This window comes from Protomyctophum parallelum (assembly GCF_964188405.1).
Source record: "Protomyctophum parallelum genome assembly, chromosome: 3".
Taxonomy (NCBI): Eukaryota; Metazoa; Chordata; class Actinopteri; order Myctophiformes; family Myctophidae; genus Protomyctophum; species Protomyctophum parallelum.
In genome coordinates, this window is record NC_139698.1 from 38,454,449 (window position 1) to 38,470,499 (window position 16,051).

At 41.6% G+C, this 16,051-nt stretch overlaps 2 protein-coding genes across 2 annotated transcripts in view; one reads left to right on the plus strand and one right to left on the minus strand.

Moving 5' to 3' along the window:
• The window catches only part of taf2 (TAF2 RNA polymerase II, TATA box binding protein (TBP)-associated factor), a 34,204-nt gene extending 18,524 nt beyond the window's left edge, over positions 1–15,680 (plus strand). Inside the window, exons 18-27 of the mRNA XM_083761372.1 lie at positions 2,808–2,948; positions 3,260–3,370; positions 3,532–3,725; positions 5,033–5,172; positions 5,323–5,392; positions 5,517–5,629; positions 12,370–12,599; positions 13,003–13,167; positions 13,340–13,442; positions 14,312–15,680. Of these exons, the coding sequence (XP_083617498.1) occupies positions 2,808–2,948; positions 3,260–3,370; positions 3,532–3,725; positions 5,033–5,172; positions 5,323–5,392; positions 5,517–5,629; positions 12,370–12,599; positions 13,003–13,167; positions 13,340–13,442; positions 14,312–14,625 (1,581 nt within the window). The 3' untranslated portion in view covers positions 14,626–15,680. The remainder of the gene's footprint in view (positions 1–2,807; positions 2,949–3,259; positions 3,371–3,531; positions 3,726–5,032; positions 5,173–5,322; positions 5,393–5,516; positions 5,630–12,369; positions 12,600–13,002; positions 13,168–13,339; positions 13,443–14,311) is intronic.
• col14a1a (collagen, type XIV, alpha 1a) overlaps positions 1–16,051 on the minus strand; it is a 594,115-nt gene that overhangs the window by 273,566 nt on the left and 304,498 nt on the right. The window lies entirely within an intron of this gene.

Below are 16,051 nucleotides of genomic sequence, written 5' to 3' on the forward strand. Positions count from 1 at the left end.
CTGTTTGGATATATTCAAATCAAATCAAATCAAATCAAACTTTATTTATAAAGCACGTTTTAAAACAACCAAGGTTGACCAAAGTGCTGTATAGATCAGTGGCAAAACAGAGACAGGCAAGAGAACACAGAATGTAAACGAGAAACACAATCAGAAATGATGACACAAATATAAGCATGAAAGAGCTAAGATAAAGCAAAACCTAAAATGGACTCCACTGAAAGCCAGGGAGAAAAGATGAGTCTTAAGGTGAGACTTAAAAACATTAATAGCCCCTAGTGCTCTTCTTGTCTGTCAAGGTCAGAAAGTATTTTTTCCTGCATAATCGCCGGGTATGATGATGATGATGTCACGCGCATAGCCTCTATAGCCATTGTCTTACTTGATTGGTCAACCCAACCCATTGGCTTCACAGGTTAGCCAAGGTTTGTGCCGCTGCACAGACATAAGTGGTAGTATACACAATAGAACTGTGTTGCCCAATGTTCTTTCTGTCTGTGTTGTCTGCGTGCGGGTCTGTCTGTCCTCCATTCCTCCCCCCCCCCCCCCCCCCTGCCCGTTACGCCAGGGCTCCACTGGGCGCGTCTGCGTCGCGTCTCCGTCAGCGTCGGGAATGTTCCCTTTTAATCAATGGAGGGTGGCTCCACTGCCCGCGTTGCGTTGCGTTGTGCTGCGTTCGGTGACTTTTTGACGCACGCACGCGTTGACAGCAACATAAAATAATGTTGCTGACGCGCAGTTTTCAAAGGCCCGCGGTGGAGCACCTCTAACGTGACGTTGACGTTGTCATGACACGAGCAGGACACGACAGAGACGCGACGCGCCCAGTGGAGCCCTGGCGTTACAGTTAGTTGAACTGTCAAAACTCCTGCATTTGATCATCCATGTATTCTATTAGATCATTTAGATTAGACCATATTCTTCTTGGAAAAATATAAAAAATATATACTTTATATTATTTTACTTATATTGGCCAATTAGTATAATTTTGTATAGCCGTTGCATACATTTTATTTGTAGGCTACTGTAGGCTGAAAGTTTATAATAGTTAGATAAATTCAAAGTTTGAACACCGTAGTAGTAGTAGTAGTAGTAGTAGTTGTGAATTAGCAAACTGGACATTTGGACTGAATGTTTCCTTTATCCTCGTGTTGGGCTTCTGTTTTTGCTTTGATTTGTGTTGTTTCAGTCATAAATAAGCGCAGGTTTGTTTAGTTGTGCTTCACGTTCCACAGCTGTCTCCCTTGACTGTGTGTGCGCAGGGCACGGTATGGGCTAGCCCCTCCCCTCACTGGTGCGAAACGTGGTAGTAAAAACGGGGAATCTCCCCCTCTATGGGTTGCGTAGAAAGGCAGCCAATCAGAACTATGCGTCAGTATGACTACTAGCATGTCGACTAGCATGTCGAACCTTTCATGGGTATACATAGACTAGTGCTTTTCAAGCCACCGGTAAAAATGAGAACGCAACAGTGGCCTGATAGTGTGCCCAAGAACCTTTTGCCCTGATCTATCAGCAGTTTGCGAGATTATAGGCGCTTAGCCTCTTTCAGAGCCACGTTTAACTGGATTGAACATGACAGCTCTCTTTCTCTCCAACCTTTCCTGTTCTTTTTGTAAAATGAGTTCATTAATTATAACAAAATGCAGTTCCTTTCAAACAATCTGAATAATTTGGTACAGTTGAAGTACTTCAACATCAACATATTAGTTACCACCCACCTAGGCCACCCACCAACCTTGCCCACACTTTAAAAAAAAGAAAGGGAAAAAAATAAGAGAACCCTCAAGTGAATAATTGTGTTCTCTGACTCCAGGAAAACCTATTCTGTGGATTTGGTATATATTCTAACCTTAATCCTGCTGGATTTCCCCCTTTCGAGTTCCACCTGAACCAATATTTTCACAACATGACAAACTGAACGGAGGTCGAGATGGCAGCGGTTCAGTTCTTTCATTAAGTTAGTGTGTGTTTGACCACTGAGACCTCAGTGGACTTGGTCTTAATGGCCTGGCACGGATGCACACACATCTTCGTACATATTCACATAAATGCACACATATTACACAATGTTTGACCACAAGATGAAATACTATATATAATTAACTTTAAACCACTGCTGGACTGGACTGCATTCTGATTGGTTGCGTTTTTGCTGGCATGCCATTGGTGGGTTGTGTTGGAAGAAAGGAGGCAGGAATGGCCTGAGGGAAGAAAACATAAGGATATATGGTATGAACCCACAATGAATAGACACACAATAACACACACTAATGAATGCTCACGAAACACACACGTCTTCACACGGGCGAGCATAATGTACTTGCGTGCATGACCATGCGCAGACACATGCTCACACGCACTCATTTACAGACCTAGTCTTAACGGACTACTAGCCTCACCCTCTGTGTTTACATTGCTGAATGGCAACATCCTGTGTCATTGACCCCGAGCCCCCATATTACCACACTAGCACACATCTCCACAATATCCTGTTTAACCCATAGACCACTGCAGCCACAAAGCTTTATACCTACCTGTGGCAACTCTGTGTGCTTATCATATATACATGCGGTGCATTAACCTTTTACTCCCGGTCAGAGTCTCACGGCTTGCCACACATTGAGAATGGTTAGCAATTATATTTTTGAGGGCTACTTGGAATAACAGAACAGAACAAGCTTACTGAGCAAAATGCTGTGATGAGAAATTGTTGTGGTATGAAACGGACACAGATCATAACACATTTATTGTGTGTGTGTGTGTGTGTGTGTGTGTGTGTGTGTGTGTGTGTGTGTGTGTTGCAGATAGCCAATGCCATGGTTAGCACGTGGCAGGGTCCACCAGCCATGAAGTCCCTGTTTACCAGAATGTTCTGCTGTAAAAGTTGTCCCAACATTGTCAAAACGAACAACTTTATCAGTTTCCAGAGCTATTTTCTGCAGAAGGTAAATTGACTAAATTCACAGTCATAAACACTCACGCACACCATTTTCTCTTGTGAGGATCAGTTAATTATGTTCATGTTCCTTTGTGTCCTTTAGACTATGCCAGTTAATGATGTTCATGTTCCTTTGTGTCCTTTAGACTATGCCAGTTAATTATGTCCATGTTCCTTTGTGTCCTTTAGACTATGCCAGTTAATGATGTTCATGTTCCTTTGTGTCCTTTAGACTATGCCAGTTAATTATGTCCATGTTCCTTTGTGTCCTTTAGACTATGCCAGTTAATGATGTTCATGTTCCTTTGTGTCCTTTAGACTATGCCAGTTGCCATGGCGTTGTTAAGAGATGTCCAGAACCTGTGCCCCAAAGATGTTCTCAATTTTGTCCTCGACCTCATCAAATACAACGACAACCGGAAGAACAAGGTAAAACGCACTATACAAGCTACTGTACACACACACACACACACACACACACACACACGCTTTCCAGTCCAATGATATGGTGACATTGGCATAATTATAAAGTGCTGATCTTGACCCTAACCTCTCTCTCTCTCTCTCTCTCTCTCTCTCTGCCTCTCCAGTTTTCAGACAACTACTACCGTGCTGATCTGATTGATGCGCTGACCAACTCTCTGACTCCAGCCATCAGTATCAACAACGAAGTGCGGACAGTGGACAATCTGAATGCTGACGTTAGACTCATCCTTGAGGAGATTACGAGATTCCTTAATATGGAGAAACTACTGCCCAGCTTCAGAAACACCATCACTGTCAGGTACAGTTGAGGCGGGGTGATGTCCTTTGTGTTTGTTTGAGGTGTAATGTAAAGATTATTTGGGGGACCACTGCAGCTGGCTCATCCTCAGATATTGTAAAATTTAACTGATTGCTTATTTGGGTATGGGTACCCTGTACCGTACAGTATGTCGCAACACAGAACTCAATGACTGGTACTCTCCTCCAATTTATTACAGCTTTGAACTGAAAGCATATTTCCAACAATCCCTCCCTAATTTTCAAAGTTACTGGGCTGCAGCTGCAGTAGGCATAATATGCCAATAGTCAGAACTGAAAATGACCATTTAGACCAGGGGTTTTCAACCGGTGGTCCGTGGACCACTGGTGGTCCGCGGAGGTATTGCAGGTGGTCCCTGGCCATGCATTTTCTTTTAAACTTTTAATAACTTACAGGAGTTCTTACTGTATGGTGTGTGTGTGTGATATGAAATGTGAGCTTATCATAATGACAGTAATCCTTAATCATATTCCATCATATTCAAACAAAATCACTGTATTCTATTAGATATTATATTGATATTATAGCTATTTTCTCCAGCTCCCTGTGGTGCATGAACCCCACCACTATTGTCTGGTGTAGGTCTATGATGGACCCGCCACGCACAATAGTGGTGGTCCCCAGGTTGCTCTTAGTCAGGATGGTGGTCCCTGGGTCAAAATCAGTTGAAAACCCCTGATTTAGACGACAACATTGTCTGAGAAAATGGCAAAATACAATATCAGATGTGCCTTCCGCTTAGATGGGAAGAGCATTTTCGGGGGTTGAAACCGTAACACAGTGAAACCACCTTCCTTCCAGGTTGGAAGTCTTTGATAACACTCTGCGTCCTGTCTCCATGTAAGCATGCAATATGGAGAACCGCAAAACGTGTGATGTCATGGCTCACGGTGGCGTATGCTATTATATAGACAAATCTGCCGAGCAGCAATCATAACTGGTGCTATAGTGCAGCGCTCCGCGGATTCGTCTATAGGTTTAGAGCTGTAGAACCACGCTGCATCTGTGAATGTAAAAGAATGTGATTAGGAAGTAGAACGGAAGTGGTTCCATGCATGAGTGACTGGTCTATCTGGCAGTGTGTCACCACCTAGTCCCCTGGCATGCACGCACACTACAGCGTTTTCAATCACTGTTGTGCCTCCGTCTAAAGTAAACGAAGAATAATACGTGAGAACGCAATAGCACTTTGCCATTTTCTCTAGAGACCGCCTTAGGGGAGCATTCAAACACATGCATACATATAGAGATATGATGTTCTCTCTCCCCGTGCCTCCTCTTTATAGTTGTCTGAGGGCTGTCCGTGAGCTTCAGAAGAATGGTCACATTCCCAGTGACCCGTCGCTTTTCTTGTCCTATGCTGAGTATGGACACTTTGTGGACGTCCGTGTCGCTGCGCTGGAAGCATTGGTGGACTATACAAGAGGTGCAAGATTTAAGGAACACCAACCCTTCTCTCACAGATCTCATCCTAAACACACACACACACACACACACACACACACACGGTTCTGTTCATTTGTACTACTATGTGACATTGCTCTGCTAATGTGTGTGTTTTGGGGTTTTCCTCCAGTTGAAAGGAGTTCAGCAGAACTGCAGTGGCTTCTCAACATGGTCCAGAATGACCCAGCTCACTATGTCAGGTCAGCAGAAACGCTACCTATACCACTATCAAATAGTATACTGTAAAAAAGTAAATGTTATTTCAACTTTGGAATTAATTAATTAATAACAAATGCAAATCCTTTCTTATTTGCATCCATCCAGACACAAAATATTGGGCATGCTGGCCAAGAACCCACCCTTCACCACTAAGTCAACAGACTCATCTCTCTGTAATGAAGCTCTGGTCGACCAACTATGGAAGCTCATGAACTCAGGTATATATATTCAACAGTAAAGTAGCTTCACAATCCAACCTCTGGCTGTCACTGCACAAGAATTGCTCTCCGTCACAATTCCTCCATCTACTGAGGCAGGCAGAGCATGAAGCTCCCGACCTCAGACACACACACACACACACACACACACATTCTTTTTACACATGACCGCAAACACTAACTGTACACTTACTGTGTCACCCAATCTCAAACACACATCTATTATTGATTTGTTTGCTCTAACAAATTAGATGCTTTCAAGCGAGTTATTCCCACTTAGAGAAGTATTGGATAGATATCTTATGTTATGTCAGCCTTTTGCTTTATTTATATCCTATGTCAATATTGTGATTAATATAGTATGTCAGTCTTGGATTTATAACTTGTGTGTCAATCTATATCTTATATCGATATTTTAATTGATATCATATGTGTCAGTCTTTGATTGATATCTTAGCCATCTGTTTCTGTGGTAATTGTAACCAAAAGGTGATGTGACTGTGTTTTGCAACTTGCCCATGTATAAACATTTCATATACATATTTCAGTCCTTTTTAAAGTCATACTGTAGTTAGTGTACAATGTACATATTGTAGACACAATGAATGCATATTCAAAGAAACTCAAAGGTTTTATTCATGAAAGTTTCCCAACTCTTATATTGCACAGCTGTCTAACATGTTTGGAAACAAAGTATGACGCAAACCTTGATGGAAACTTATGAAGTGCTTATGGCAGCTGCTCTAGAACTTTCAGCCCAGTGCTGAATTAGTTTTGAATCTAGCACCATTTAAACGTAGTATTACTTTTGTCACATTGGGACCTCAGAAATGGACCTATAATCCAATCTTGGGCATCTACTGTACCCACAGGGTCTTATGGAAGTTGTATTTAATAAGCCAGTCGAGGACACAGAAGTGAAAGATGGCGATGAAAAGATGTTTTAGTTGTTCTTGAAAGGAGATGTGTAGGCTCTATTTTCATCCATGCTAAACCCCTTATCCCTAAACTACTTTGCTTTTTTTTAATTTTATTATTACTATTTTGAAAGTTTTGATGTAGGGGCTGGCTATTTTAAATTTTGTTTTTAAAAATTGTAAAAAAGGGGGGTTTAGCATGGATGAAAATAGCACGTTAGCACGTAAGGCAAGCACATCTTGCCTTATCCCTTAACTGCCATTTTTTTACCATTTTGAAAAACATTTTTCAACTAGCCGATCTACATCGACACGTTGTGAGCTTCTAGATTGGCTATTTGAAATAATTAAAAAAGTTTAAAATTGTAAGAAATAAGTTTAGATAAGTAGATAAGTACCGTAATATTAGTATTTGTAGAGTAGCAGTGGTAGTAATAGGTGCATTTCAAAAGCAAGCTTTTTGCTCTGTGCATTTACATATTTACCTTAAAGTTCTGCCAAATAAGTGAATATGGACTAGATAGGCTTCTGGCAGTGGATATTCAGCATTGTTTTGACCTCTTTTAAACCTGAACAGGTTAACAGCCAGGTAAACTCTTATGTTTATCCATCACTGACCTACTGAACTGAGTATCAGAGCCAGCAGTTGCTCAGAAGATCACCATTACATAAACATTTTCTAAACACCTTTCACTAGATGAGAATTTTACCTCCCTCTGGTTTACTGGACAATCGGTCTGCTGAGGAAATCTGGTGTTTCACAACCAGCTGGCATCGACTAAAAGTACCCCATTGTCCCCTGGGGGCCAATGTAATTACACAACCTCAGACGGCTCTAATATGTGGTTTGTGTTCCTGCGTAGCCGATATGCGGTTCATGTTCCTTGGTTCAAGTACTCACTATTTCGTGAGCTGGCTTTTGTTATTATACGCAAATGAAGGATTTCTGACGGGAATGATAGACTGGAGGAAAGCTACATTTACCACCTCCTTCCTAGCGTTTTACTGGACATACTTCTGACGGAGTGCTGAGGACCTGCTGGCGTTGTCTGAGCACTCTCAGTGACCCACTGGGGAATCGGCAGTATCACAACAGGGGTTCTCTCTTTCTTCCATAGGCTTAGGTTATGGTTTCCATTTCCACTTAGCCCTATGGCTAAAGTATGGTACAAACACTGCCAGACGTTCCAATCTCAGTAGGGCCCTCCATTACTGAAGACGGAATCTGTCACAGTTAAACATGCTTCATAAAAGCTTCCATTAGTTGTCACTGTAGATCAGGGGTAGGCAACCTTAGGCACGGGTGCCAACATTGGCACAGGGGAGTGAGATCAGTGATCAGTGGCATATGTGTGTGAGTGAGAGTTTTTTTTTAATTAAATATATAAAAAAGGTTTATTCAGATAAATGAAGGCCACTCACTTCTATATACAAATTACATCCTGCACATAAGTCTACATGAATTCAAATTGATAACTCTGTAAGCGGGTTTTACTATGAGTCTAATGCTGCGTTCACACAGGCAGATGCAAAGCTACACAGTGTATTACTGATGATGCAATCATCTTTGCTGGCTTCCTTTGACAATTAATGGTAAACTGTAGCTTTGCCTCTGCCCAGTTCATGCCGTTTACACCAATCTTGCGCTTTGTAAGTTGCTCTGGATAAAAGTGTGTGCTAAATTTCAAATTATTTTTCCAAATTATTTAATTGTGACTTATTTGCTCAGCTGTTGCACCTTGCCCTCGTCTCCTCAGCATCACAAAAGGGTTAACCAAAACACAATATCGTAACAATTGACCTGCCTTTGACATAGTATTCTGTCAATTAAAATCCATTGTCTGCCTTTGTCAAAATTCTCCCATCAATTAATGTACTTTATCGATATGAAACGGTTTAGCTGAAAATTACTTTTTACACTGGCCCGGTTGCTAGGCCACGCCTTGCATACCCCCATCCCCGGGAAACGTGCGCGCACATACCATAGAGTCCCATTTAAAATAGGATTTTCCCTCACTCTCTGAAACTACGAGCGCTGTCCATGATCATCCATCCGAGGTTCGGATCTGATTTGTGACTTTTTCATTGCATCGCAAATTGAAATATTAACATTTCTATTGAAAGATAAACATCGTGAGCTAATGCTAACATAAGCCGTTTCTTACAATGGCGGTCTGCGAGCCAGGAAAACGGAAGTGAAAGTGACTGAATATGACCAATTCCGACTGACACAGCTACTCTCTATGCCGGGTTCCCCAATTAATTTTCCTCAAGGGCCATATTTTGACTAGCGTACCAGGCTGGGGGCCGAGTCTGCACGCGCGAGGTCGAGGTCTTGCCCTGAAAATTAATTTTCAGGGCAAGACCCCATTTGAAAAGGATGCCCAGTTTGACATGCATAGGCTACTGACCCCCATTTAATGCCATTTATATCTGGAACCCTTAAAAAAGAAAAATAAAAACATTTTTCTTTTTTTTTTGGGAAATTCTTTCATGGGCCACAAGGGGGCGCTCTGTGGGCCGCAAATGGCCCGCGGGCGCCTATTGGGGTACCCTGCTCTATGGCCACATGGTGGCAGTTAAACTTGTTAAGGATGCAGATATTGAACTTTTGGCCAATGGATTGCCCACGCCTCCCTACCTGCCCACTCGCCTCTCATTGTGTCCACCAGGCCGAAGGCATGGGGGGAGAGTATGTTTTGCACTCCGTCCGTCCGTCCGTCCGTGTGTGTGTGTGTGTGTCCGTGAGCAGCTAATCTCGGCCACCGTTAACCCGGTCGATGCCAAATTTTGCACACACACTCCCTGGATGCCAATGATGAACCTCTGCCCCAAACTTTCCAGAACGGCCTGTTATAGCGCCACCAGGAGGCCGCTTTGTGCAAAACAAGTTTTTGCACAGTACACCTACAGATTTTGTCCAAACATCACGCAAATTGGTACATAGTCTCTCTAGAGCCATTCAACGAAACCGGTCTTTCAGATTTCTCAGACCTGATTTACTTTTGTTGCCCTTTTATCCAACCACCAGATGAAGGCAAGCTGCAATGTCCTACATTCCTATCCTGGTGGAGACCTGTGCCCAGAAGGGCACTTTTTCTAGTTTAAAATGAATTACTAGTCTCGTCCATCGTGTCGCGTCCCCGTTAACACCTAATGATAAATTGTGCTGATTAATCGAAAAAAGAAAGCAATATAGATTCAGACACCTATGTGATCTCATTTCTAAATTTGAGCAAGAATAGCAGCACTAGTTGGCTGTCCAATTCATTTTCGTTACTCATGTTTTTTCTTTAAGAGAGGTTTAAGTCATATATAAAAAAAAACATGCCGGTAAAAAACATGATTTTACCGGCAATAGTCACAATTATAGTTTTACGGTTTACTGGATGAACAGAAAAACAAAACAAAATTAATTTATTTCACACACTCTTTTACACGGAATGGGACAGAAGTTGATATTGCAAGAAATCTGCTGTTTCACAACTTGCTGGCTTTGTCTGGGGGTTCTCTGTAGTCTTGTAAAACAGACCCCAAGATGGTTTAAATTAGCTCCACCAGGAGTCACACTGAGAGAACTGGTCCTATTATGCCTTTAGTTTTTGTCTGCAAAAAAGGATTGTTCTTTCGTCATAGTTTTATTTGACTAAATAACAACACACTGTCACAAAGTCGGTCTTTAATGGACCAAATCCAGAAATGTAAGTCTTAATGCTCAGATTGTCACCGTAGGGAAACCGTCATCTATGTTTATTGATCTTGATTTAACTTTTCAAGGCAAATGGAATTAGGGATGGGTGTTTGGACATTTGTAAATAAGTTGGAAGGTTGGTGGTTATCCATGTTTAACCATTATAGCGTTAATTTGACTCGTCTTAATTCAAGACACTCTTAGATACGGAGAGTATATACTGTAGTAGACATACCCCATCAGAGACCTAAAGCCTGGTACATCCATTTCACTTAACTCATTTCTGCGATCATTTGGCTGCTTATTGCCAGTTTTCACAGTACGGTTGATGAAGGAACTGTTTTGGGGTTGTGTGCTAAGATTTATACAACTTTTATAAACGAAATAGTAGTAATAATTAATATGATGATTATGATGATGATGAGAATAATAGAAATAACATAACATTAATTTATATTATTTATATTCATTATTTTAAACAGATGGTGATGTATTTCTTTGTACATGCTTAACCTTATACAGTCCGGCATAGCACAATGTAAATTCTCTTTCATGGTTGATTTTCCTGGTGCGTTGATCGATAGCCTTCCCCCTTCATCTTGACTGTTGTCAAATTCTTATGCCTTTTTTTTTAAGAGCAGTCTTCCTGCTTGTGACCCAGGCTGTTCAAATGAATCAGGTTCACTGTGCTTGCCCAAAGAAGCCTGTTTCTGTCTTGAGTTACTTTTCTGCCATCCCTTTTTTATGATCTCACACGTTTGAGGTCCCTGGGTACAAACTCAGGCATGAACTGGAACACTGAAACATAACATCCATCCATATTCGTCTTGGAAGAAATGACTTGGATGGAAGAACACAACATTAACTGAAATTGTTCCAAGCGATGTATTTGTGTTTTTTCCCCGATGTATTTGTTTTATCAAGTCTTGGACTATTCTTGGGTATTTTACGTACCAGACCATATACATGTACTGCTCTCTTATGTTGTATCCTCAGGTTTCATTGGTTGATTCTTTACTAATGGCCAGGGGGTCCTATGTGTCTGTTGGCTAGCTAGACTGGCTGTGCCAGTCAAGTCTGCCAATACACACACACACACACACACACACAGCAACCTCACAATCCTTCCTTGAATATGGATTTCGTTTTTGTTTAGTTTTTGACATATGTTTATTAGTACTGTACTTTATATTGTGTGGGCAATGGAGATGCACAATTATATGATAGCTTAGAAATAATACTATAGCTTTAGTTTAGTTTTGTAGGTCTGTGTGGGTGGCTGTTGGCACTGTGTTCTGGCTGTGCCGACTGCATGTGCCAATTTAAATACACGGTGACCAGAGTTTGGTAACCTTAATGCTGTGGTACGTTAATGTGTTGGTTGTTGTATTCATCTCCCTAACCCACAACCCCCCATTTGTTAAATACACACACAGGGTGATGTTTTTCTGGGTTGGACATCTGTGCTGTCAGAGAACGTAGTTTGAATGGTTTCTGCTGTTGTTCATGTTAAAGACATTTATTTCACACTTCTCGCAAACCCACAACCCACCCCCCATGTTAGCAGTCTAGCCTTGGGATTGTCAGCATCAGCAGTATTCTAATTTATTCCAGCTTTCAGTACTGTCGTTGAAATGAATCCCTTTATAATGATGTATTTAGGATCTGGTGTCCCTGAGATGTGGTGAGTTTGTGTTTTTATGCAGCGTTCGTACTAAAAACTGAAATGGGGAAATTAAAAGTGGTTAAAGAAAATTAAATGTCTCCTTGAGCTTAAGTTTAATTCGAGTCTCTCAGGAAATCTGAATCCCTCTCACCCCCACCTCTCTCTCACGCTCTCGCCCCCCTCTCCCTCGCCACTTTAGTTTAACTTTTTTCTTTTCCTGTGCCCCCTAACCCCCCCCCCCCTGCCCCCCACACACACTTTCTAACTTCCTTCCTGACCCCCACCCCATCTCTCTTTCCCTCTCAACTCCATTGCTGTCCTCCTCCTCTTCAGTTGCCTTCTGTAATGCAGTGACTCTCAAACTATGTATGGTTGACCAGTTTCTGACACAATAAAGTTTTATTTATTTATTATTATTATTATTTATTTATTAATATCTTTTTTGTTTTTTCCCAACTTGCCCCAGGTACCTCCCATGACTGGCGGCTGCGTTGTGATGCAGTGAACCTCTACTACACGCTGTTTGGTCTGATGCGTCCTTCCTGCTTACCCTTACCAGAACTGGGCCTGGTGCTCAACCTGAAAGAGAAGAAAGCCGTGCTCAACCCCACTATCAAGCCTGAGCAGGGGGGCAATGCCATGATAGACACTCCTGGCAGTATAGGCATTCATGGCATCGGCATGGGTTACGCCACTGTAAGTCTATAGTTGCTTGCAAATTTGCATCAGTTCAGCATCCGTTCAGTTACATTTGAATGCAGAATGCTGTTTATTAGCTGTTAAGGCACACATTTTAAGCATTTTTAATTGACTAGGCATGCCGGCCTTCAGTATTTGCAGTATGAAGAGAATCTAATTCCTCTCTTGATTGAATTTAAAGTTGATCACACACATTGATGTAACAGGATGTACAAAAGGGCATCAGACTGGTGTATGGTGTTGTGTTCCTTAAGCCTGATTATACATACTGCATTTGTGCCCTAGTATTGCGCCCCAACAAGCTCACATTGTGAGTTTGTAGATTGCTATTTTTCTTTTGCACAATCACAATTGCACACATTACTGTGCTTGTTCAATGTGGTTTTCTCTTCATTGGCAGATGGATGAGGAGCCAGACCCTATCTCATCAGGAGTGTGTGGTGTGGGGCAGCCGCCTCAAGGCATGAAGAGGAAGGCTGACACTCCTCTGGGATCTCCTCCAGAGCCAGGACAGGTGTTACAACAGCAAGACGAGGATGGGAATAGGGGGCGCTTCAAAATCAGGGTAAAGCACAGTCCACTCTGATCTAACCTTTATTTCACCATTAGTATTTTGTTGACTGCGCTTGTCTCTATAACAAGTGACAAAACAAGGGCAGTAAACATAGTTACAGCTGGGGAAATATGTTAATTTGAATTGATGTCCGATGTCTGGTTGCTATTGTCTTGTCTTTCAGTTCAGTGCAATGGAAGAGGAAGACATTGACATGGAAACTGTACATGACAGCCAAGCTTTTATACACCATCACCTCAACCTGCTAGAGAGACCCTCCACACCAGGTTAACACTCACACACACACAAGACAGCCAGGCTTTTATCACCTCAACCTGCTACAGTAGAGACATACAGAAAAAAGATGATATCTATAATCTAATGAATACAATTTCCAACATACTAGCCCTCATGAAGTCATATTTTAAAATGAGTTTGACACCCCTGAGTGATTTGAATGACCATAGCCTACAAAATAGTTTACAATTTAGAATTGCTTACATTCCCTGGGCTAATGAGGTAGAATATTTTGGAATTATGGTATATAGACTCAATAGAATCTATAGAGAACAAGAACAGATTAATATGTTTTGAATCAAGGATATACAAAATGTACTTTTTAGACATGCACATTCCATGTGTTATGTCTATGTTGCTGCCAAAATAGAAGAAATGACGGAATATAGAATACATAGAAAATAGTGGTTAAATATACAGAACATATACTAAATATACATTCATGCAGCAGTAGGATGAATAAGTAGTGCAAATAGAAGTCAGTATTGCGGGTTGAACTGTAACAGTTTGTTGCCCTACTGTAGGTACAATCTAAAATCAGACCAGTCTGAAGCGAGTGGTGCAACAGCACCCCCTATTGGTACTCTAAACGAACATAGTCACATAGGTTAGGACATAAAGACAAAGCTGTTCCTTGGAGTGGTTGCACCACTCAAAAATGCACTGTAATCCAACAATCTAAACACACTTTTAGCAGACGTTCTTTATCCAGAGCGATTTACAGTAAGCAAGGACAACACAAGACAACATCAAATGCATAGAAATAGTCAACTAGGATCATAAGTAATCCAAGAACCTAACATCAGTCACACACCCAACTACTGTAAAAACCTCTCTCCTCCCCTTCTCTCGTCTTTAGGCAAAGAACCACCGTCGGTTGAACAGCCCATGCTCTCCATGCCTGCCACGCCTGTGCCATCATTCTCCAAGGAGACCACCTCCTCTTCGTCCTCCAAACATGGAGGAGGAGGAGGAGGGGAGCATGGCCACCATCACCACCACCACCACCACGAGCACAAGAAGAAGAAGAAGAAACACAAGCACAAACACAAGCACAAGCACAAGCATGAGAGCAAGGACAAGGAGAAGGACAGGGAGAGGGATACGTCCCACGCATACAGCAACAGTCCAGCCAGTGGGAGGTCTCTGCGCTCCCCCTCACTGTCTGAATGAGTCTCGAGCATGGTACCCACTTCCAAACGGAGGTGATTCCCGCTTTGCCATTTTGCTTCCCCTCGTGGTTGAATTCATTTAAGACTCATGGTGGAAACAGCCCCCGTTTTACTACGTTGGTGACCAACCAAAACCACACACGAAACGCAAATACACACACACACACACACACACACACACACACACACACACACACACACACACACACACACACACACACACACACACACACACACACACACTCTCTCACACTTTCCTCTCCACATACTCTTCTCTCTACACAGACACCACCACCCTTTTGGAGAAACTTGTCTCCACAGCTCAATGCCAACATTCAGTAAGTGACCAGTGAAGGGAAATGGCATGATTTTTTAATTTAATTTAATTGATTTACCCATTCTGTTTTGACTGGGCCTCTCATCTCTTAGCAGATTAGAACATTCTGCTAATTAGATGGAACTGATTATTCCAGGAACCAGCGGTTTGAGGAAAGTCCCCTATTTCACAGTTATATACCGTAATGACTACCGTACAATAATCATCCAGAAATCGATATCTCTAAATATAATTGAATTACTTTCATTATCAATAAAAGTAATTCAGTGTGAATGGTTGGGACATTCATATACCGGTAGTCTCTCGAGACAGACTGTTGACTCAAGGGTGCTGCTGTTTTTCCTTTGTTTTGCCAATGGGTTCCCATATTGATGCTGTTAATCATTTTTAGGGGCTCCCTGTAGAAGTGGGACATGATCTACATATGATTGTAGTTTGTCAGGATCTATCTTTGTCCCTGTCTTTTGCTTTCACATCTGCAACTATTTTGCATCCCTTGTAAGCATTTTTAGTTAAACGGATTGTGCAAAATCCATGCAAAAAGAACACAATATAACTGTACTGTAGAATTTAAACATGAGAGCCATGTACACGTCTTTTATAGTCTTTCTTTACTGCGTTATATACAACTCTTTTTGTTTGTTTGTTTTAACCAGTGTTTTAACTAGCTTTCACAAAGTGTTGAGATGGATTTCCACTGACATAAAGGATCAGATTTTTCTCAGAATCCTGTGCTTGTTCTTAATGAGTAAAAATAAGGACAGTGGTATAATCTATCATGTGAATAATCAACCCCTTGAACTAAAGCATCCATAGACCATAGTTTTGTGTTGGTGTCATAGGTTGGTGTAGCAAACCGAAAATAGCAGATACAACACATGCACTTAGATCTACGTTTGGCTGTAATAGGTTAATATGTACTGTATGTGTTTACATAACGGTAACCTTAAACTGTATGATTGATAATGTACGTGAATATAATCCTAATGTATTGTGTCCAAAGCAATCCTGGACAACCCCGTTAACTCTGAGTGACAAGCATTTTTTTTACACTTTCAATTAAACTAACGCCTAGGGTTTTGCTGTGGCT